At 44.7% G+C, this 24,712-nt stretch overlaps 1 protein-coding gene across 1 annotated transcript in view; it reads right to left on the bottom strand.

Moving 5' to 3' along the window:
• Nucleotides 1-24,712, bottom strand: part of ABCC2 (ATP binding cassette subfamily C member 2) — a 70,122-nt gene that overhangs the window by 10,270 nt on the left and 35,140 nt on the right. The window contains exons 17-26 of the mRNA XM_070432539.1: nucleotides 23,544-23,670; nucleotides 18,759-18,935; nucleotides 16,877-17,044; nucleotides 14,026-14,206; nucleotides 6,588-6,711; nucleotides 6,181-6,316; nucleotides 5,301-5,520; nucleotides 4,994-5,148; nucleotides 3,442-3,597; nucleotides 1,589-1,788 (exon numbers count right to left, since the gene is read on the bottom strand). Of these exons, the coding sequence (XP_070288640.1) occupies nucleotides 1,589-1,788; nucleotides 3,442-3,597; nucleotides 4,994-5,148; nucleotides 5,301-5,520; nucleotides 6,181-6,316; nucleotides 6,588-6,711; nucleotides 14,026-14,206; nucleotides 16,877-17,044; nucleotides 18,759-18,935; nucleotides 23,544-23,670 (1,644 nt within the window). The remainder of the gene's footprint in view (nucleotides 1-1,588; nucleotides 1,789-3,441; nucleotides 3,598-4,993; nucleotides 5,149-5,300; nucleotides 5,521-6,180; nucleotides 6,317-6,587; nucleotides 6,712-14,025; nucleotides 14,207-16,876; nucleotides 17,045-18,758; nucleotides 18,936-23,543; nucleotides 23,671-24,712) is intronic.

The following is a 24,712-nucleotide window of genomic DNA, read 5'->3' on the forward strand; positions in this document are numbered from 1 at the left end:
GCTTTGACTTGACTATACCAGGTGTTCCTAAAGTCTTTCAAGTTGGATTTTAGAAAATAAATTGCATTTTAAAGATACTAGAGGAGTTTCCTAAACTAAGGGAATCCTATGGTTCAATGTCTCCCAAACTTGCCAAATCCTAAGAATCATCTGGTGCAATTGTTAAAAATATACAAAACCATGCAAAAAAATGTTTGGACTCTTCCCCAAGAGATTCTGACTCAAGGAGCATAGAATGGGGGTCAAGAACCTGTGTTTTTAACAAATGTTTCAAGTGATTTCTTCTGATTAGGCAAGGAAAATAATGCCAGAGATAATCCACATGTAGCATCACAGCAGGGCTCAGTGTATCCTGTCTGATTTCATGATTTGAAAAGGTAGAGAAGAAGATGGGGGTGGGGTGGGGAGAGGTTAGGTGCGACTTGATCATAGAGTGATCAAGTGCAGAGAACCGAATAGGACAAACATAGACATAATTTATAAAAATTGACTTTTCTGCCCAGCTGGCATGGCTCAGTAGTTGAGCATTGACCTGTGAACCAGGAGGTCACATTTTGATTCCCGGTCAGGGTACATGCCTGGGTTGCGGGCCTGATCCCCGATGGGGGCATGCAGGAGGCAGCTGATCAACAATCCTCTCTTATCATTAATGTTTCTCTCTCTCTCTCTCTCTCTCTCTCTCTCTCTCTCTCCCCCTTCCTCTCTGAAATCAATAAAAAATATATTTTCTAAAAAATTGACCTTTCCAAATAAAACGTATTTAAAGAAATTTGAACCAGTAAATCTAGCATTGTACAAATAAATATGATGCATATTTACAATGAGCATCCAATAGGATTGATCTATATGCCTGTTTCCTTCTTGAAATGTACCTAAGAAATCAAATATCTTTACAATCAAATTCCTGACCTCTCCATGTTCCAACTAATACTGAGATCATGAACCTGCCCTTCATATCTCAAGACAATGTGGAAGGTACTCGAGAATTTTCACTTCCTCTACAAAACCTTTTTGCTTCAAGGACCTACCACTTTTTGCCAGGGTCCAGTGACGCCGGAGAAGTGAAGAATGCTCCCCTTTCTCAGGAATTCACCCCACAGGATGTGAACTTTTCATTGGCTTTCCCTGAAAATTCCCAGCTCTCCTCTCTCCAGCTTCTTCTTTTTTCACCACCCTACAAAGAGTTGCCCTGCCTGTGGAGAATCTCACATTCACTCCCAGGGAAGCAAACAGAGAACACCCAGGTCACCCAACACTTGGGTAGCACCTGGGTCACACAGTGCTCACAGAGGTCATTTGACTTGCACCAACGCCTGTGATATAGGCTGTGTTCGAGCCATTGTGGGAAAAAAAATGAGGCTTCCCTGAGAGAGGTGGAGGCCATTCTCTAGCTTAGTAAATGGCAGAGCAGGCACAGGGACCCAGCCTCTGACTCCAAAGCTCATGCTTTCTTCTCTCTACTTACATAACAGGCGTGCTTGGCGAGAGTGACTTTCATGTCATTGGCCATGTCTGCTCCCCTGCAGCTAATGTCCAACGTGCAGAACCCCAAAGCACACATTTGGGTAAATACCCAGGGAAGCCTCACCTGTTGGAGATAATCCAGGAATAGACACATTTCTGGTTAGTGTCAATCAACTCCTCACTGTGTTTTAGAAATCGGTGCTGGTGCTGAAACGCACGGATGACAGGCAAACCCGACACAGTCTCACTGAAGAAAGAGTAGAGTGGGGACCTGGTGACAGAGTCCAAACGTCTCAGCTGGCGGGAGGTGGCCACATAAAATATCTGGACCCCGAAAGTAATGAGTGAGTTAGTCACACAATCATGTCACATATGCCGCACCGCTTCCCTTGTGACCATGGCTCAATATTCTTCACCCTTTTTAAAATGTATCTTTACTGTTGAAAGTATTAGAGAGGTCCCCCTTTTCTGCCCCCACTGACTTCCTCCACCCCGCACCCACCCCCTCCCCAGGCACAAATGAGCTCATGAGAGAGGAATGGGGACCAGCCAGGCCCTGGTCCTGGGTGCCTGAAGCTGGCCAGAGGGAGGGAAGCACGGGTCCCGGACGCCTGCGACCAGCCAGAGGAGGGAATCCTGGGTCCCGGGTGCAGGGCGAGGCAGAGGCAATTAGGGGTGATCAGGCCAGTAGGGGAGCAGTTAGGGGTGATCAGGCAGGCAGGCAGAGGTGGTTAGAGGTGATCAGACAAGCAGGCAGAGGGGTTCGGGGCAATCAGGCAGGCAGGCAGGTAAGCAGTTAGGAGCCAGCAGTCTTGGATTGTGAGAGGGAGTTGGATATCCCCCGAGGGGTCCCAGATTGGAGAGGGCGAAGGCTGGGCTGAGGGGATCCCCCCGCCCCGTGCACGAATTTCATTACCAGGCCTCTAGTATACACATATAAGTTCTTTGGTTAATATCTTCTCACCCATCTACTTCCCTCTGAAATTTGTCAGTCTGTTGCATGTTTTAATGTCTCTGGATCTATTTTGTTCATCAATTTATTTTGTCCATTAGATTCCACATATGAGTGAGATCATGTGATGTTTGTCTTTCTGTGACTGGCTTATTTTGCTTAGCATAATGCTCTCCAGGTCCCTACATGCTGTCTTTTTTATTTTTTTAATATATTTTTGTTGATTTCAGAGAGAAAGGGAAAGGGAGAGAGAGATAAAAACATTAATGATGAGAGAGAATCATTGATTGGCTGCCTCCTGCACACCTCTTACAGGGGATGATCGAGCCCGCAACCTGCACATGTGCCCTTGACTGGAATCAAACCTGGGACCCTTCAGTCCACAGGCTGATGCTCTGTCCACTGAGCCAAACCAGCTAGGGCCCTACATGCTGTCTTAAGGGGTAAGGGGTCCTTCTTTTTTACAGCTGCATAGTATTCCATGGTAAAAATGTACCACTTCTTTTTTATACACTCACCTATGAATGGACACTTGGCTATTGTGCTGCTATGAACATAGGGGTGCATATATTTTTATGATTGGTGTTTCAGGATTCTTAGCAATGTTCTTCACCCTGATGGCCACAGCCTACATCTGAATAGGACAGAAGCCTCCAGCCTCCCCTCTGGCTAGTGGAATGATGAGAGAAACCCAGAGGAAGAGGATGGTGGAAAGATCTGAGGTTGGTGAGGAACAGAGCCAACCTCACAGTGGTCTTGGACCTAAACATAAATATGCCCCAGTTAAGCTTCTAGTGGGACTGCAGTTAAGGTGAGCTCTGCTGTGACCCACACACTAATTGGTGCTGATACTTCAGCTTCAGATAGTGGCCTGTGGGCTCCTGGGGATATCAATATAGGAGTAAATGACAAAGATGCTGGAGAGGAGTGAGTGACTAGCAATAAACAAAGGAGAAGGTTCTCAGGAAGGAGCCGGGGCTTTTATATGTCGAGAGGAAAGGAGACCCAGCCATTTCCAAACCTACCTGAACAGACACATAAATTATGCCGAGAGGAATGACGATGATGATGAAGGCTGGAGTGGCCAAGCAGATCATGAACAGGGTGCTCACGATCCCCAGGAAGCACAGAATCCAGCTGCGCAAGGACACGGGGAGTGTGTCATCCACGGTGGAAATATCCTGGGAACACATAATTAGGCGAGATGGCGTATTAATGAGTTCCTGTGGCATTTTCAATTTCCCTGATTCCAGCGGGAAACTTGCTCAATTCGGAGATCTCAGTGATTCCTTCATGTAATCATTTCATGATATTCATTTGCAATAGACTGTTCTGCTCACGCTAACAACAAATCTTTTTTTTGTAATTTCTTTATCTTCCTAAATCATTCCAAACAGATGTGGTAGTCTTCCTTTAATAGATTTGTCAAAGGTTTTTACTCCTTTCAGTGAAATTCCCGCTTGTCAAATTTATGAAACCATTCGTAACCACCCTAAGTTAATAGAGCCTTACAAGGTAAGCCCCCCTAGAACCAAATCAATTCAATTATTCCAACTTTACACAGGGCCTAGTTCTGTTGAGTACCTAGAACAGAGCCTGGCATATAACAACCATTCGATTAACATTTGTTTGGAGGCTCCAGTGAAGAAGCCCTGTCACCTCTCACCGCCGCCTGCCACCCCAATGAGGAATGGAAAGTTGTTTCCTCTGTCAAGCATAGAGCTTCAAAGGGATAAGGAGATGGAGATTGAATACGACCCCTGCCTGGTTAGTGTTCTAACTAGAGATAACGAGTGGGTCTTACTACCACATCGCCTTTATGTCATGCTGGATTGAGCAAATGAGTGGGTGGGTGGACAGATGGATGATTTAATATGCACAGGAATGGATTATATTTTTGGGTTTCCCTTGCCTATGTTTCTTAGATTATGTTGATTCTAGGATTAGTAATATGTGAGTATCAAATTATCGAGTCTATACTATCTCTGAAGTGTGCCAAACTGGATAAGGGATAACAGTTTTCTAAGAGAATCCTGAAGAATGGATGACTCTTGAGTCTAATTTCCCCTTCCCAAAGTCACATCAGAATGCAAGTAATAATATGTCCAGTAATAAAAGACTAATTCTTCTCATCCTGCTTCTACTGCCACCCAGCTATCCCCTGTCCCCACCATCTCCCTAGCTAACTTCTATAACTGAACTCAAGTCTCACCTTTTCTCACATTTGCCACCCTCAATCACCCAAACTGAGCTAGTACCTCTTTTCCCTGTCACTCTTTTAGACTCCCAGAACACCATTGTACACATTGTTGTTATTTGGGTTTTATCACATTTTATTACAATCCTTTACTTCCTTGGATGTCTTACTCACTAGATGGTGAGCTACTTATCCGGTCCTGTATTCATAGGATCTTTGAGACCTCACACAAGGTACTCAAATAAATAATTTGCATGCTGATGGACAAAAGAACTGGAACTGCACAGTGTTGCCCAGGGGACATGAGCAGTCTTTCCCGGTCAGAATAGAAAGATTCTCAGCATACACATGCATAACCTTACAGCCCTTGACATACTTACTCCAGCAAACCTGTTCACAATCCGGCCTATGGGTGTTGTGTCAAAAAAACTCATGGGTGCTCGAAGGATATTGTTCAGCAGTTGCTTGTGCAGGATGTTTGATGCATGCGTGAAACCATAGACACTCAAGATATTTGCTACGAGCACAAATATACCTAGAAATGGAACCAGTTGAGTCAGTGCTGTGCACATGGATCCCTGGAGTCTTGTGCCTCGGACATAAGGGCAATTTTTTCCCTGAGTCCAGGCAAAGTACAATGATCAGAGAAATTATGTAAGAAATGGCTATCATAGCCATCAGGCGTACCTTGTGTTAATCCCAGAGCGCCATAGACGCCAATTCTCATATCCCTCTGAGAGGCTGGGTAGTTGGAGGCATTGAAGGTTTTAGAGTCACTGGTCCAAACACTGAGCCAGAGATTGGATCCAATCAAAGCCACAAAACTGGTTACATAGGCCAAGACGATGAAGAAAATTGAACACCATCCTACAGCTTGTAGGTATTTCAGGTAGATGGAGAACTTGACCTGCAAAGCCCCCATGTCAGTGTTAGTAGAATTCCTAATGGCTTTTGGTGGAGAATTACCTAGAATACCAATCACAGGGGGAGTGAAGTCCCTGGAAAAATGGATGGCGGGTAGCAGAATTTGGTGTCTGTGCTTATCATTTGTGCATTGGGCCAGGCTAATAATCAATGCTTAAATACAATGCAAAGTAAACAATCATGCAATTAAGAGGGGAAGATAGAAAAACGGAGTGAGACAAATGGAGACAAATGGAATTTGTTTTAGGAATTTGGATTTAAGTTAAGACCTTAAATTTAAGACCTTAATTTTAACTTTTATTAATTTGAATTGTATACTGAGGTTGATGGGTTAGTGTTCTCTGGCTCCCGGAATTGCATCTCAAAGCAGTTTTGTTATTTGCTGCACATATCAGAATGGAATCAAACACTCTTGAAATGTGCTATGAAGATATTCACAGGAACCATGCCATTCTTCATGAAAATATGATTTGATGGAAAGCTCTGAGTACCTGCCAACATTTCAGTGATGAATTTAAAGATGTGCAAAGCAAGCATAAGACATAGCCCTTTTGTAGATGTGTATTCAAGTCATCAAACTTTAAAATGTTGGGCTCCCAAGCCTTATATCACATCTAATGGTACTTTTTACTGTTGTATTCACCTTTCCAGTTTGTATGAATTCCTTGTCAATTAATTTTTGTCCTTTCACTAGTTCTTTCTCCTCTTTCGGGGTATTCACATTCTGAGTTCTCAAGGAGTTTTTCAGGGTCTTCAGATGCCTGCTACTAGACCTAGATCTGAGAAATTGAAAGGGGGAAAGCTTTCCTGAGCATGTAGCTGCATCCCGAGGGTCTTCTTAAAAGCAGATGTCAGTCACTCTGATTGCATCAACATTCATTTCAGAGCAGGTGGCCTTGGAGAATCACACAACTCCAACCCTCTTCCCCAGACAAGGAAACAAAGGAAGAGTTGGGAGTGTTCATGGTGTCCACTATCCACATAGAAAAAGAGAATGATCAAGTGGAAATACAGAAGGGATGATGGGTGCCAGCTGAGTAGATGACCAACCTGCGGCTAAGTGTTCGACGAAGGCTGTTTTCTCTGTTCATAGTAAAGGAGGCTACATCCTGAGGGACTTCCTCCACACTGGACATCAGCCCATAGTCATCTTCTTCTCCACTGTCCTCATTGACTAGGAGACACATCAAAGGTTAGAGAGAGTGCAGAGCTCTCACAGCCATATGAACAAGGAGAGAGATGTCTTTTCTGATATTGCTGAGCTCAGCAAGAAATCCCAGATGTACACATAGGCTGGAATTTTTTACTCCAGAAATACTATTTTTTTGGTACATTTACTCATTGAGAAATACCAGGATGAAGAAGAAATGAGTTAATATTCCACTGAAAAGTAAAATGGTCAAAAGGAGAAAAATATTCCCAGAAGCTTCTAAGCTCCTTTGGAGCAGGAAGGAAGTTTCATGGATTATAGTAGACAAACACAGGAATCATAATCTCCAGAATTGACTAAAGAGGTAAGTATAAATTTTAAAATGCTCTTGAAATTCAAATAATTTGACAAACTTTTATAAATTTAAAGTATTTAAAAATCCCTGAAAATAAAATAAAATGTAAACATAACTCTAAAATTAGCCAAGAGCTTGCAACAATCCAAAGAACATTTATTTAATAAAAACAACCAAATCTTAGTAAGACTAGTAAGTTTTGTGATTATTTAATTTACTACATTCCCATCCCTCTCTCTTCAGATCTGTTGTAGCCTAGAAAACCAACATCCTCATAATCATGGTAACCACGAAAAACAGTAGCCTAGCAGCTGCTGGAGAGAATAGACTAGTTTAGAACTCCCCCAAACACCTCATCCCCAGAAAATTATTATTTGACCTGTCTGACAATTCCCTGGAAAACCCCATTCACAGGGCTGGTCTTTACTGGACCTGACTTGGAGCTACCTTAAAGAATCAGCAGCAATTGCCTAACATCACAGCTTACTTGTGATCGTCATAAAAGTTGGGGTAAGAGAGAACCAAGATGGCGACATAAGTAAACGCCTGTACTTGCTGCCTCCCACAACCACATCAAAATTGCAACTAAAATACAGAACAGCTGTCATCCAGAACTGCTAGAAAGCTGGTTGAGTGGAAGTCCTACAACTAGAGAGGTAAAGAAGAAAGCACCTTGAGGCTGGTAGGAGGTGCGGAGGCGCGGAATGAGCTCGTCTGGCACCCGTGTGTGCCGCTTTTTTAATCAGGAGGGAGATCGCCTCTGTGGAGGCCGCCTGGAGGAATGAGGGGTCCCAGACCCACACCAGACCCCCAGCTCAGGGTCCCAGAGCTGGGGAAAGAAGTCCCTATGGGCAGTAAGAACTACGGACTGTAAAAACCAGTGCAGATTGGGGCTGAGTGACACACAGGTTGCTGGAGACCCAGCTGCTCTTCTTAAAAGGCCGGCACCATGAACTGAATTTACAAGCTCCCACTTCCTCTGAGCTCCAGCGCCGGGTGAGGCTCTGGGGGACCCAGACACATACAGGGAGAAACTGTACTGTCTGGCATCAGGACAGGAACTCGGAGGCAGCTTTCTTCCAGATGGAGGTGCTCACAGCTGTCGTTGTTCCTGTGCTGGGACCTCCCAGTGCAGGGCCGACTGGCAGTCATTTCTGTTTGCTCTGCCCTGGTGATTCCCTGAGACCCCGCCCCACCCAATTTACAACCCCACCCAAGCTGTGCGCAGCAGTTTTCACATATGAATGGTCTGTCCTTTCTCAGGCTAAAACTCTATCAAACAAGCTGCAGCTAGGTCAGGGAGCCCCAAACCTATCAATAAAAGGCCCAAGACCCGGCACCAGCACCATCCTGCCTTGCTTCACAGCTGGGCCTTGTCTGGGCACTTCCAAACCTGATACAAAGAGGAGGAATCTGCATATCTCTCTGTAGCTCCTGCTGGGTGGCCCCAGGCAGTGGCTTATTTTGCACCTCCCTGGAGACCCAAGAGCCAGTATACACAGTAGGCAGTGTGAGACCATACCAGATTACAACTCTTCAGATCCATAAGCAACACACTCAAGGGGCAGACTCAGTGAGCACCAAAGCCCCACTGAAGCAATACCTGCTCCATAAGGGTGTTTCCTGCACAGCAGCTCTCCCACTGTAGTCGCAGCTGGTCCCCACAGTCAATTCTTCCCAGTGACATCAACAGCAATCAAGGTTCAACTACAACAAAACTGTGCACACAGCCCGCAAAGGGGTGCACCAAGAATGTCCACCTCAGGTGACTGGGGAGGCTGAGCCACTGGGCCCTGTAGGATCCTACTACACAAGGCCACTCTATCAACTCAAGGAGACTTAGCAGCTACCCAATACATAGAGACAAACACAGGGAAGCAGCCAAAATGCAGAGACAAAGAAATATGTCACAAATGAAAGAAATGGAAGAAAGCAAACTACTGGATATAGAGTTCAAAACCACAGTTATAAGGTTCCTCAAGAATCTTCTAGAAACCTCCAAGGAACTTAGTGAGACCTTCAAGGATCTTAGTGAGAATGCCAAAAAAAAGAGGAAAAGAACCAGTCAGAAATTAAGCATACACTGGCTGAAATAAAGAATAATATACAGAGATTCAACAGTAGACTAGAGGATCCCAAGAATCAAGTCAAAAATACAAGGAAGCAAAAAACACCCAACCAGAAGAGCAAAAAGAAAAAAAAATCCAAAAATATGGAGATAGTGTAAGGAGCCTCTGGGACAACTTCAAGCATACCAACATCCAAATTATGGGGGTGCCAGAAGAAGAGAGAGAGCAAGATATTGAAAACCTATTTGAAGAAATAATGACAGAAAACTTCCCCTACCAGGTGAAAAAAATAGACTTACAAGTTCAGGAAGCATAGACTACCCCAAACAAGAGGAATTCAAAGAGGACCACACCAAGACACATCATAATTAAAATGCCAAGGGCAAAAGACAAGAGAAAATCTTAAAAGCAGAAAGAGAAAAACAGTTAGTTACCTACAAGGGAGTGCCCATATGACTGTCAGCTGATTTCTCAACAGAAACTATGCAGGCCAGAAGGGAGTGGCAAGAAATATTCAAAGTGATGAATAGCAAGAACCTACAACCAAGATTACTCTACCCAGCAAAGCTATCATTTAGGATTGAAGATCAGATAAAGAGCTTCACAGATAAGGAAAAGCTAAAGGAGTTCATCACCACCAAACCAGTATTATATGAAATGCTGAAGAATATTCTTTAAGAGGAAGAAGAAGAAAAAGGTAAAGATAAAAAATATGAACAACAAAGTGACAACAAATACATATCTATTAATAATTGAATCTAAAAATCAAATGAATAAAAAATCTGATGAACAGAATAAACTGGTGAATGGAATAGAATCAGGGGCATGAAAATGGAATGGACTGAGGATTCTCAGAGGGAAGGGGCTGTGGGGGGGGGGTGGGAGGAGATTAGACAAAGATCTTATATGCATGTATGCATTACCTATGGACACAGACAATAGGGTGGTGAGGGCCTGGGGTGGGGTGGGAACTGGGTGGAAGGGAGCTATGGGGGCGGGGGGGGGGAGGGGGGGGAGGAACATCTGTAATAATCTCAACAATAAAGACTAATTTAAAAAAAAGTTGGGGTAAAAAAGAAGCTGACCAAAACCTTGAAAGAAAAAGCAGGGGAATAAGATATTCATAAGGAGATTTGAGATCTTCAATATATTTCTGGCAATCTAGAATTAGGGCTGTGCACATGCCCAAGGAAAACTTGACAAGATCTTACTCTCTTACCTCTGGCTACCTTCAGGCTCTATGTGCAAGCAGAAAACAAAGGCTAAGGCAGAATTGTGAATTGTTTGCTGGAGTGATAAAGACATGCCCCCACCCCCTACTCCCAGTCTCTCAGAAAAGGCAGAATGACTTATTGGTTTCCGGCACTTAAGGAAATCATGTTCCATCATTAACTGACCCCTCAGCCAACCAAGGATAGACTTCAGTTGCCACATATGAAAAAGGATACAGACTTAACAGAATTAGTTCAGAAAAACTAAATGGGTGGAACAACACAACAAACCCTGGCAGAGGAGGGTGGAGAGAGAAATCTTATTTCCAGCGTGGTTATGTTATTTTAAATTGCCAGTTTTCAACAAAAAAAATCATGAGACATACAAGAAAGCAGGAAATTATGGGGCCATACACAGGAAAAAAACAGTCAACAGAAACTGTTCACGAGGAAGCACAACATTGGACTTACCAAACAAAGATTTTAAATCAGCTATTATAAACATGTTAAAAAAACAAAAGAAAATAATATATAAAAATCTACTGGAAAATATGACAATAAGTTCTCACCAAATAGAGAACATCAATAAAGACTAGAGTTGAAAAGTACAATAACTAAAACAAAAAATTTACTAGAAAAGCTCAACAGCAGATTTGCTAAAGAAATTAGGCATGTGACTTGACCCAATCAACCATCTTAAAGTGCTCCAAGCTTGGACTGTAGGGGATAGAAATAAGACAAAATGAAGAAACACTGTCAGAATTCTAGGATCCTATAGGGTCGATAGAGCTATCTAGCCATGAACATGTATTATCCTTCAAGAAAAGGGAAAAATGTTCTGGAAGGCAATCCAGGGATTGGCTGATTCTCAGTTTCAGAGATTGGGACCATTTTGTAAGGCTGGAGAGGGTGGGACCACCACCTGGTGATCCCAGAAAATAGAACCAGATGCTTATTAAACCTTAAAATCGAATGGAACTTGTCCTGCTAGGTTTTGAACTTGCTTGAAATTCATGACCCTCTTTTTCCTTCTGATTTCTCCCTTTCAGAATGGGGATGCCTATCTTGTGCCTGTCTCACCATTGTATTGTATTTTACTATTTAAAAAAATATTTTTATTGATTTCAGAGAGAAAGGTAGAAGGAGAGATAAAAACATCAATGATGAGAGAGAATCATTGATTGGCTGCATCCTGCATGTCCCCTCCTGGGGATCAAGCCCACAACCCCAGGCATGTACCCTGACCAGGAATCCAACTGTGACCTCCTGGTTCATAGGTCGATGCTCAACCACTGAGCCACACTGGCCGGGCATCACCATTGTATTTTAGAAGCAAATAACTTGTTTGATTTTACAGGTTCACAGATGAAGAGGAATTTTGCCCCAGAACTCTGTCTCAACCACAATGGATTTGTGTGAGTTAGAGATGAAATCAGGATTTTGAGTTGGCATTACATGAAATTTTGGACTTAGAACTGATAACGGAATAATTAAGACTTTTGGGGATGTTGGGATGGGGAAGCACATAAATTTTGGTACAACAGAGGATGGATGTTATAGATTGAGTTGTGTCCGCCCCGCAAAAAAAAAAAAAATTTTTTTTAAATCATACTTTGAAATCCTAATCCACATTGCCTCAGAATGTGGTTCATTGTAGATGGAATTAGTTGTTAAGATGAGGTCAGACTGGAGTAGGATGAGTCCCTAATCCGACATATCCGATGTCCTTATAAAAAATGGGGAGATTTGGACGCAGAAATGTACATAAAGGAGAATACCATGCGAAGATGAAGGCAGAGAGCGATGGAATGTGTCTCCTAGCCAAGAATGCTGAGGATTGCCAGCAAACCACCAGAAGCTAGGAGAGAGGCTTGGAGCAGGTCCTTCCCTCGGAGACCTCAGGAGGACCCAACTCTGCCAACACCTTGATTTTGGACTTCTGGGCCCCAGAGCTGTGAGACAACAAATTTCTGCGGATTGAGCCAACCAGTTTGTAGTGCTTTGTTACAACAGCTAGTGAGGAAGCTAATAGACAGAACCAATGTTAACACAGACCACATTGTCCTCCCGCCCTTCCCCTCATTCTACCATCTTGTGGTCTGTGCCTCAAGTTCCAGAACCAGCGCTACAGCTTGCCAGGCACTGGGGTTTACATAACTGCTCAGCATCAGCCTATGAATGTTTACCAGGACATGAGCGTAATGAGATATTTTGCAAAGTATTCTTTGTACATCAAAGATATAATTCTCATGTGGGTTTATAACAGAATACAAAACTCAGATTCAAGCAAATAGAAAAACAAAAGTAGTATATAGCCAAACTGGTTTGGCTCAGTGGATAGAGCGTTGGCCTGCGGACTGAAAGGTCCCAGGTTCGATTCCGGTCAAGGGCATGTACCTTGGTTGCGGGCACATCCCCAGTAGGAGGTGTGCAGGAGGCAGCTGGTCGATGTTTCTCTCTCACCGATGTTTCTAACTCTCTATCCTTCTCCCTTCCTCTCTGTAAAAAAATCAATAAAATATATTTTTAAAATATAGTATATAATTGGCATAGTAAAACTGTCCAGGTTAGGGTGACTGGTTATCAGAACAGTAACTCAGAGGGCATCAGACACTGGCCTTTGCTTGGACCTTAACTCCCAGGCATGTGCTTTTTGTTTTGTCCAGGCCAGTCCCTGGAGCACATAAAGGCTGATGGAAAGCTTTGACCCCTTCCTTTCTGCTGGTTCCTGGTATCCCTGCCTCACTCTCCTGGGCTGACTCTGGATCCCCACCACCCACACCATCCTGTTCTTTGTTCCTGCCTTGTCCCTCCAAGGCGTACAGTCTTCCTGGTCTTCTCTTTTTCCTTCTCTTGTGCCCCCAGGATGGTTTTAAACCATCATTGTCTTGACCTTGAAGCCTAAATATGCTCCCACTTGCAGGCTCTGTAACTCTCTCTACTGATTGACTTCTGGAATGGCCCAGCGCCCTCCAGGTCTTGCTTTCTCAATCTTGACCTTCTGCTGATAACTGCTACCTGAAGAGAATACCCAGAACTATGCAGAAGACTACCCAAGGTTCTTGGGAACAGGACTCCATTACTGATGGAAGCTAACCAGTGACCCCAGTGGTGGTGGTATTAGGGGCTATTTCTGTGGTAATACTGTGAGTTATACTATGCAAACTACCATGATTTTTTTCTGGTTCAAAACACCCAATGGTTTTTGATGTATTAGTCAAGATTCCTTTGTTAGAGCTTATCAAGAATTTAGCAGTACACTTATCAAGGACTTAGTATTAGCCTATGAAGCTGTCCAGGAAGTTGTTTTAAGGGGTTTGGTGGTGGGTGGGGTGGGATGTGTGACTTAGAGCAGTTAAAGCAAGGCATCACTAAAAGTGGGCCCCTTGTGCCACTGGTGTTTCTTCCACAAGGGCTGATCACCCCAAACTCCAGTCACACCCTTCCAAAGTGTGCCCTTTGATTACAGGTCAAAGACCAGATAAGCAGGATGGATCTCCAGTTCAGCTCAGGCACAGAGTTTCTATGTCCATGCTTCTTTACAGAGACTCAACACAGAAAGAACAGATTTTGGATCTCTGGGTAATTCACATTCAAATCTAGTTCACTGGATACTGAGCAGTTCAGGAGGTAGATATTGGTTCACTTCTTCCATTCCTTGCCATACCCAAATTCTATCCCCGTTCCAGTTGTCCTCACATACCTGTGGCTTCTCCTTCAGGACCCGCCTGCTTTACAAATGTCTTCAGGTTCTTAGCAAACAGTCCTTTCTTGGCGAGCAGAGCACGGTAGGACCCCTTCTCTGAAATGGTGCCATTCTCCAGAACCACAATCTCATCCACTTGGGGAAGAAAGTGAATGCTATGTGTAACCAAGAGTCGAGTCTGTAAAAATAACAGTAAGTTGTGCTGATAACCCTGTGTCCACCACCTTCCTTGTCCTGCTCTAAAGAAGGAAAAAAAGATGACTCAATTCACTATGGGGCTTTGCTTCAAAATGTGGCCCTGACCACCTGGCCTCTGTTACTTCCTCTTTCCTTCCTAGCACCTCATCCTAAAACCTGACCCATGTGTAAGATGAGACTCCTGAAAAAATAAAAAAAAAAGAGAGAGGTTTCTGTCACCATTGTGTATATACTTGGAGATTTTTTATAGTGACAATGAGGTATGCATAACACACATTCTCTTCCAGCTTCTTGGGTAGCCAGGAGTTTGGCTTAGGATTGTCACGGGACATAACTAACTACATAACTAGCTAACCAATTGCCCCTTTTGCTAACCAGCTAACGACCTGAGCTAATAAGAACTGCCCACGGGCCTGGTGGTCAAATCCCTCTAGTGTTAACTACAACAATTAAGGCTTGGCTAGAACAAGACTGCGCACAGAGACCACAAGGGGGTGCACCAAGAAAGCATAAAAGATGCGGAGACAAAAAAACATGACAGAAATGGAGGATATGGAGCTAAGAATCGCAATTTTGAGGGCTTGCCATAAATTTGTGCAGAGCCTCACGAAAACTAATGAGACCCTCGATGCTACGATAAAGAAATTAGAAAGTAAGCATACACGGACTGAAATAAAGAATATTATACCCAATAGCAGACCAGAGGAGCACAAGAATCAAACCAAAGATTCGACAAACACCCAATTGGAAAAGCAAAATGAAAAAAGAATCCGAAAGTGTGAAGATAGTGTAAGGAGCCTCTGGGACAGCTTTAAGCGGACTAATATCAGAGTCATTGGAGTGCCAGAAGATGAGAGACAGCAAGATATTGAAAACCTATTTCAAGAAATAATGGCAGAAAACTTCCCCCACCTGGAGAAAGAAATGGACTTACAGGTCCAAGAAGCGCAGAGAACCCCAAACAAAAGGAATCCAAAGAGGACCACACCAAGACACATCATCATTAAAATGCCAAGAGCAAAAGACAAAGAGAAAATCTTAAAAGCAGCAAGAGAAAGAGGCTCAATTACCTACAAGGGAATACCCATACGACTGTCAGCTGATTTCTCAACAGAAACTTTGCAGGCCAGAAGGGAATGGCAAGAAATATTCAAAGTGCTGAATACCAAGAACCTACAACCAAGATTACTTTATCCAGCAAAGCTATCATTCAGAATTGAAGGTCAGATAAAGAGCTTCACAGATAAGGAAAAACTAAAGGAGTTCATCACCGCCAAACCAGTATTATATGAAATGCTGAAAGGTATCCTTTAAGAAGAGGAAGAAGAAGAAAAAGGTAAAGATACAAATTATGAACAACAAATATGCATCTATCAACAAATGAATCTAAGAATCAAGTGAATAAATAACCTGATGTACAGAATGAACTGGTGACTATAATGAATCAGGGACATAGAAAGGGAATGGACTGACTATTCTTGGGGGAAAAGGGGTGTGGGAGATGCGGGAAGTGACTGGACAAAAATCATGCACCTATGGATGAACTCAGTGGGTGGGGAGTGAGGGTGGAGGGTGGGGTGGGAGCTGGAAGGAGGGGAGTTATGGGGGGGAAAAAGAGGAACAAATGTAATAATCTGAACAATAAAGATTAAAAAAAAATATAAAAAAAAAAAAAAAAAAAAAAAAAAAAAAAAAAAAAAGAACTGCCCACCCTGGCCAGTATGGCTCAGTGATTTAGCATCAACTTATGAACCAGACGGTCAGAGTTTGATTCACAGTCAGGGCACGTGCCCAGGATGCAGGCTGGGTCCCCTGTGGAGTGCATGCAGAAGGCAGCCGATCAATGATTCACTCTCATCATAGATGGTTCTCTCTCTTTCTCCCTCTCCCTTCCTCTCAGAAATCAATAAAGATACCTTTAAAAACAAACAAACAAACTGCCCAGATTCTTTCAGCATGTTAGTGACATTGTGTAACAAGAAACTTTGTCTTTGGCCCAGGTCCTCCCTGGTGTGGGATATGACATTCCTTGTATTGCTGTCTATTGATAAATCACATGACTACTGAAACAGGGGTTCCACTCAAAGGAACACTAACACTCATGGATCATTAATGAAGCTCAGATAGGGGCCACGGGGTTGAAAGAGCCTCTGGAGAGAAAACCCAAGCCCACTGTCTCTGGAACACAGACACTGTTGGGATGGGAGAGCTTATTAGCATAGACTTATCAGACTTGTAGACTAAGTCACTTATTAGCATAGACTCCTATGTTATCTAAAGGGGCTCACTAGGAATAACAAAAGACACTCCAAGTATCACTCAGGAAACTCCAAGTTTATGGGCTCTGTGCCAAAAACTGGAAACAAAAACCAGTAAGTCTTACTATACCACAGATCTCAAAGTGCTTTCTATCATAATCAATCATCCTAATGGGCTCAATGCCCAAGCCACAGAATAAGCTAGAATTTGCCATGACCTCAAGATGGGAGCCCTTATGGGCTTAGCTCCTGGAAGACCAGTCTGACACTGTCTCCTCAGCAGCCCAGGGGGGCAGGTAAATAAGGAAATCTGCTTCAGGACTGCAGCTGACCTAGATGTGTGCCCCTGAAACACATACCTTATGGCTTTGCCCCTTTAAATGATTCCTCACCTTGCTTTTCAATAGGCCATTGGGACCCAAGACCTTATCGAAAATGTGTTTTCCCACGTGAGCATCCACGGCCGACAGGGGGTCATCCAGAATATAGATATCTGCATTTTGATAGGTAGCTCTGGCCAGGCTGATGCGCTGCTTCTGACCCCCACTGAGATTTATACCCTGAAGAAGAAAAGCATTTCTATTAAGCACTGTGCCCCAGGCCTGCCTTCACGGAGGCTACTGAGGAGGGGTAAGAAAGAGATGTTTCTCAATAAGGTATTAAGGGCTTACAGATCTTCAAGTTCCTTTATACAAAAAGTAACTTTAATTCAAATAAAACCCTTTTGGCCCAATAATTAAAGACAGGCCCAACTTACCATTTTCTACTGTATAATTTACTTATTATTTTTTGTTGCTTCCTGTCCCATAAGAATGTAATGCTATACCAGGCAGATTTTCTCTGTTTTGTTCATGGATGTAACTCCAGCACTTGAAACAGTCTCTGGCACATAGGTGCTCAGTAAATGTGTGTTGAATCAATGAACAAAATCACTCTAGAGCAGTGGTCCTCAAACTTTTTAAACAGGGGGCCAGTTCACTGTCCCTCAGACCGTCGGAGGGCCGGACTATAGTTTAAAAAAAAAACTATGAACAAATTCCTATGCACACTGCACATATCTTATTTTGAAGTAAAAAAACAAAACGGGAACAAATACAATATTTGTATTTGCATGTGGCCCGCGGGCCGTAGTTTGAGGACCCCTGCTCTAGAGCTTTATCTTCACAGCTCTTCTAACATTTCAAGATCCTTGTCCCCAAAGACTGCTATAGGCAGTTTTAGTAATGGGGATTGTTCAAGAGAGAACCACAGGCCCAAATGGTGTCACTTGTGCTAAAGCCCAGCAACACCAAACCTAGATGTAATACTTGAGCTAATTTCTGTTTCAACCTCTCCCAGAAACACTTAGTCAACCAGTGTGACATTTTCTAGGCAATACCAAGGAGGTAATCTATCCTGTGGGCCTTCTCCACCTCCACCCCACCCCCACCCCAGCCCCAGAAAGAAGAGGCTTTCTGCATGATAAAGCCCTTCCCTGGTCTCTTCCTCTAAAAAACAACAACAAAAAAACCCCCCCAAACACAAAAACAAAACAAACAAAAAAACAGATGTCCAGGTGCCCCCAAATAATTTCTTTCTTTTTTTCTAATAGCTTTCTTTCCCTACCCTTTTTTTTCTTTATATTTTTGTATAACACTTGCAGTGCCCTTAGAGTTGCTAGGTGGGATTCTGCCCCATTTATAAATGATCAAGCCAATCAGGCCTTCAAATGTACTTGGTTTAATTTTGTTTTTAACAGGAGGGAGGATGAAAACATCCTAATTATGTAATAATCAGGGATTTCTAAACAAATTATTCTCTATCCATACAATGGATAAAATACGCAGTCGTCATTAAAAATCCATTTTTAAGAGAGGCATTTAATAACATCAGGAAATAATCCACACTAAATATCTGTCTGTTCAAAGCAGGCTACTACTACCCTTCTCTGACCCTTGCTGATGTACAGAAGTAGAGGCAGGGCACCTGGGCTCTGGACCTGCTGCTGTCCCTCCGCCATGACATCAACCTGGGGCCAGTCACTGGTTACTTAACCACTCCGGTCCTACCCTCCTCTTCCCTTCAGAGCACATAACCCCTGTATTTGCTTCCAGGCACCAAATTTAAAATTTCTGGATTACTACATTTGTATAAAATATTGTACAAACTCGTGTTTTCTGGTGTTTATTCCCAACATGACCACCGAAATTGGTCAGCTATTTTACTCCTATGTACTTCTTTGCCATCCTCACATTTTTTCTTTGATGTGTCTTCACCCTTTAAGGTTCTAAGTACCTTCTCTCCAATCTCAGCCAGGTCTCCCCCGGGCAGCACTTTCAAGTCTTGGAGGAGGGCACAGGCCTCTAGAGCCTGCTGGTATCTCTTTTCATCGAACTCTGATCCAAAAAGGATGTTGTCCTTGATGGTGCCATTCTGGATCCAGGACTGCTGGGGGACGTAGGCTATTGTGCCCTAGATGGGAAATATGAGACCACAAGACAGTTGTACCTCCAGAAATGCAGGGTTGAAGGACGGGGTGGCAGGAGCCGGAAGGAACAAGTGGAACTTAGACTTGAAGAAATGTATGTCAAATTGACTGAACATCTGATATTTATAAATGTATTTGAATTTTTGCACAAACCATGGAGAAAGAATTCGAAGTCCTTCTCGTCATGTAAAGTCCCCTTTTTTAGACTCTCACTTTCTAGCCATGATCCTGAAAGTGGGAGGATGAATGCATGTGCTGGCTCTAGAACAGGGTTTACTAGGTGAGTTTACTAGGAGCAACCGAGGGCTAACACTGCCAGGGGCCTGGTATAGATGACAGCTGAGGAAGCAAGAACTGAGAGATTGGAATTAGGGTGCAGGCGATGCATGAAGCAGATCATGTCCAAAGAAAGATGAGCCTGACAAAAGCCTGTGTTTGAGGAAAAACTCAGTTATGAGGTAGCAAGAAAACACTTCCTAAAAGGAGTTAAGAAACAGAATTAAATCTGTAGATGCTGCACAGATACAGAGATCAGACTAATGCAGTGATGACGAACCTTTTGAGCTCGGCGTGTCAGCATTTTGAAAAACCCTAACTTAACTCTGGTGCCGTGTCACATATAGAAATTTTTTGATATTTGCAACCATAGTAAAACAAAGTCTTATATTTTTTATGTTTATTTTATATATTTAAATGCCATTTAACAAAGAAAAATCAACCAAAAAAATGAGTTCGTGTGTCACCTCTGACACGCGTGTCATAGGTTCACCATCACTGGACTAATGGGTGCCAAAAGGGAGGGAGCTGGGTGAAAAGGTGAAGAGATTAAGAACTACAAATTGGTAGACACAAAATAGTCACAGGGATGTAAAGTACAGCATAGAGAATATAGTCAATAATCTATATATATAAAACCCTAATATGCAAATAGACCGAACAAGCAACCAAACAACCCGTCACTATTACGTGCATTGACCACCAGGGGGAGTGCACGGAACATGGCGGGCATCAGCCATGGCGGGATGGTGGAGCAGGTGAGTGGGGGCGCCAGACCAAGGCAGGGCGTTGGTCACTGTCATCAGGGCGCACCTCTGGTGATTACTGAAAATTCTTTTGCTCCTACATGCTGCAGTCCCACCAGGCATTTGCACCCACTGCCAGCGCCCGGCGCCAGTCCCAATCGCTCAATGCTCTCAGCGGGTGCAAGTGGTGGCAGCCGGCCCCGATTGACCCTGAGTGCTTTTCTTCCTCCCCCTGTTCCTGAGGGGTGATCGGAGCAGCAGCCACCACTCACACCTGCTGAGGGCACTGGTCCTGCTCACACCCACTGCTGGCACCAGCCCCAATCGCTCCACGCTGTCAGCAGGTGCGAGTATCAGGGCATGGAAGCGGCGGTGGCAGGAGTGGGGCTATTGGCAGGCAGGGGACTGGGGGGCCACAGCAGGAGGGCCTGGCCGGGGTGCGAAGGATGGGTCAAGACCCATGCCTGTGCCCTCCGCAGCCTCATGGCCCCAGTTCCTTTCAAGGTGCACAGATTCGTGCATTGGGCCCCTAGTATTGTAATAACCATGTACAGTGCCAGGTGGGTAGTTGAAATAAGGAAGGACCTCTTTATGAAGTATATGATTGTCTAACCCCTGTGCTGTACATCTAAAACTAATCTAATCTAATAAAAGAGAAACATGGTAATTAGCATACGACCGCTACCCTTCCCATTGGCTAATTAGCGAGATATGCAAATTAATCACCAGACAAGATGGCGGTTAACCGCCAACAAAGATGGTGGTTAATTTGCATATGTAGGCACAATGCAGGCAGGCCAAAAGGAAAGCACAGAAGAAGCCCCCTGCCACTGACAGTGATCGGAAACCCAGGGGGGAGCTAAGAGCTGGGGGGCATGCCCTCCAGCCATGATCGGAGAATTGGGCACCTTTGCCGCACTGGCCAGTGATAGCAGGAAGTAGGGGTGGAGCCAGCGATGGGAGCTGGGCAGGGGCGGCTGCAGCTGGGGGGGTCCCCTGCCCAGGCCTAATGCCTCGGCCAGAGGCGTTAGGCCTGGGCAGAGGCGGTGCCAGTGAACACGGGGCAGCTGCAGCTGGGGGGGCGGTGCCAGCGATCATGGGGAGCAGGGGCAGAGTCGCCGATGGTGGGAGCTTGGGGTCCCCTGCCCAGGCCTAATGCCTTGGCCACAGGCGTTAGGCCTGGGAAAGGGTGGAGCAGGAGATCCCTTGGAGAGCTGTGGGTCCCCTGCCCAGGCCTAATGCCTGGGTGAGAGGCATTAGGGCGGAGCCGGCAATCGCAGGGAGCAGGGGCCGAGTTGGCGATGGTGGGGAGCTGGGGGTCCCTTGCCCAGGCCTAATGCCTTGGCCAGAGGTGTTAGACCTGAGCATGGGCAGAGCCAGTGATCGTGAGCAGGGGCAGCGTGGGCGATCATAGGGAGCTGGGGGTCCCCTGCCCACCCTGATCCGGGACACCCTTCAGGGCAAACCAGCTGGCTCCCACCCATGCACCAGGCTTCTATCCTATATAATAAAAAGGTAATGTGCACATGCAATTTTTTTTTCAAATATATATTATTGATTTTTTACAGAGAGGAAGGGAGAGGCATAGAGAGTTAGAAACACCGATGAGAGAGAAACTTCGATCAGCTGCCTCCTGCACATCCCCTACTGGGGATGTGTACGCAACCAGAGTACATGCCCTTGACCGGAATCGAACCTGGGACCCTTCAGTCCGAAGGCCAACGCTCTATCCACTGAGCCAAACCCATTAGGGCGGTAATGTGCAAATTGACCCTAACAGCAGAATGACTGGGAATGACTGGTCACTATGACACACACTGACCACCATGGGGCAGATGCTCAATGCAGGAGCTGCCCCCTGGTAGTCAGTGCACTCCCACAGGGGGAGCTCTGCTCAGCCACAAGCCAGGCTGACGGCATCACAGCGGCGATGGTGGGAGTCTCTCCTGCCTCCTCAGCAGCTCTATGGATGTTCAACTGCAGCTTTGGCCCGCTGGCAAGTGGACATCCCCCAAGGGATGTATCACTGCCAGCTTAGGCACAATCCCCCGGGGAGCAGGCCTAAGCCAATAGGTGGACATCCCCCGAGGGGTCCCAGACTGCGAGAGGGCACAGGCTGGGCTGAGGGACCCCCGAGTGCACAAATTTTTGGGCACCGGGCCTCTAGTACAAAATAATACTGAATGTAAACTGTAATTGAGAAAAGTCTGTAGAGTGTGCTCTGCTACACTGCATGTGGATTAATGCAAATTACCTCATTAGTTATTGGTAAATCAGGGGATAATGTCAGTATAAAGTAGAAGTTTCTTAAAAAGGTCCAAACATGTCAATGTAAAGCAATCAGGAGTGAGCGTTCTCATAACTAAAAAGAAGGCTTAGCAATATATAAAGATCTTAGGGAAAACAGCTAAAGATCTATAGACATGCCTCTTTTTGGTGCAAGTAACGGCTGGTTAAATGACTCAAAGTACCTATAGTTTCCCCTAAATGTAGCTCTCTAAGGAAGCTTAGAGTGCTGATGAGAATGCCATGAGAATATTTTCTCTCTGTTAAAAACATCATAATTGCCTGGCCAGGTAGCTCAGTTGGTTGAGTATTGTCCCATACACCAAAAAGGCTGTGGGTTCGATCCCCAGTTGGGATGCATATGGGAGGCAGCCGAGAAATCTCTCTCTCTTTCTCTCTCTTCTTCTCTCTCTAAAATCAATGAAAAATATCCTCAGGTGAGGTTTACAAAACAAACATAATTGATAAATATGCCTATATCTTACATCAAATTTTTGTATTGGAAGCAAGTGCCCCCAAAGGAGGAAAGGGAGGCCCTGAACTAATTGTGATGCTGGGAACAATTGCCAGCAGAGATTTTGCAGTGCTACTGTTTTTATTGCCATTGTTTATTATCTTAAAGTTATAGAAGTTTAATAATCTGTTACAACTCTTTCTCCTAAGTCTTGTTATTTTTATTGCACAATTTTGTGGAACTTGAAGTTTTCAGAAACACATATAGGTATAGCAGAACTGCCTATACACTGAAGGGAAAGATCTCTATTCAACATTTTTCAAACTTTAGTATGTGTATGAGAATCACCTGGGTAGCTCATTAAAAATGCAGATTCTTAGCCCTAGTCGGTTTGGCTCAGTGGATAGAGCATCGGCCTGTGGACCTAAGGGTCCCGGGTTCGATTCTGGTCAGGGGTACGTACCTTGGTTGCAGGCTCCTCCCCAGTCTAGGCGCATGCAGGAGGCAACCAATCGATGTGTTTCTCTCACATCGATATTCCTCTCTGTCTTTCCCTCTCTCTTTCACTCTCTCTGTAAATCAATGGAAAATATCCTCAGGTGAGGATTTAAAAAAAAAAAGCAGATTCTTGGAATCCACCTTGAGTCTGATTATGTATGTAAGGTGAGGCAAAGAATCTTCAGTTTACAAGTGGACCAGGTGCCTCCCAGACCTTTTACCTATACAGCGACCTGACAGCAGTGGTGGTCAGATGCTGGTCCTCAGTGCACCCGCCCAGCACGAAGTGGCCCACATTGAGTCAGAGTCTTCCCCTTGGCATTCCCTCGCACCTTGATGGTGATGTGCCCACGGACATTTTCCATTTCTCCCAGCATGGCTGACATCAAGGAGGACTTCCCAGAGCCCACAGTGCCCACCACAGCCACCAACTGGCCCGGCATGATGTCCAGGTTCACACTGAAAGAGAGAAGTTTATTTGAAGGAGATGAGGGGACTTATTCAAGAGGAGTTCGGGCCACTTCTCAGACTGTCTATGGGAGGTCTGGTATTTGGAGATTTTCTCTCAAGACTGGAAAATTTGTCTTTGGTATACAAGACTCCACCGTGCTTCTTTAATTATTTATTTTTAAGCTCTAAGAGCCTAGAGCGTGAGTCCTAATGTATTCAACTTGTCTATGAGCTGTTTGTGCCAACCTTGGGTTTCCATTGGAAAAATTCTCTTAGAACCAACATGGTACCATTGAACAAGACCCCAGTGGGAGCCTGGAGACCTGAGTTCAAGTCCCAACTTTGTCTCTGCCCAGCTGTGTGATCTTGAAATGTCACGTCCTCTGAACTCTCATTTCTAAACTAGTGGTGTTGGGCTAGGTTATTGTTTCCCAAACTTCGCTCTTCAGTGAGACTAGCCATCCAATGGAACACCCGCTGAAAGCACAGACTGCTGCCCGCTCCCCTGAGACATGGCTGTGTCTGGCTGGGGAGACATCCACACTGGGCTAGACTCCTAGAGACTCTGTGTGTCGGCCCTATGGTTTGAGTTCCTGGAATATTAGAACCTCAGAAACTTGTTCATAGTCTTTCCGAAGCTGCCCATCGAGCTGAACTTGTTCTAGGCTAATATTAGCAAAGGGGGAGCTGTGCCCAGTCTTCTCTCTGCAAAGAGAGGCTTTCAGGCTGGGAGGGTTCAGGGGAGGAGTTTCTGGCCTGACACATCCTGGGGCAAGCTCCAGAGTCCATGTTCAAGGCTGTGGAAATAGCAAAGAAGGGTGGAAAGACCTAGCTGTAGCAGGGAGATGAAAAGGGGTGCCCGGTTGTGAAGAAAAAAAGGATGGCCGGCTCAGGCTCCCGGTGTATTGTGTGTGCTGTGCTGGTGGATGGCTGGGTGTTCTGTTGCACGTAGTGCTTAAGAAACACATTACATGCAACGCTGTGGCAAGAAGGGGTTGGCTCAGGGCAGAGAAGGCGGCTGCAGCATGGAATGTAGGGATGGGTTATTTAG

This window comes from Myotis yumanensis, unplaced genomic scaffold (genome assembly GCF_028538775.1).
Source record: "Myotis yumanensis isolate MYYU_CA2020_CCGP unplaced genomic scaffold, mMyoYum1.0.hap1 SCAF_13, whole genome shotgun sequence".
NCBI classification, from domain to species: Eukaryota; Metazoa; Chordata; class Mammalia; order Chiroptera; family Vespertilionidae; genus Myotis; species Myotis yumanensis.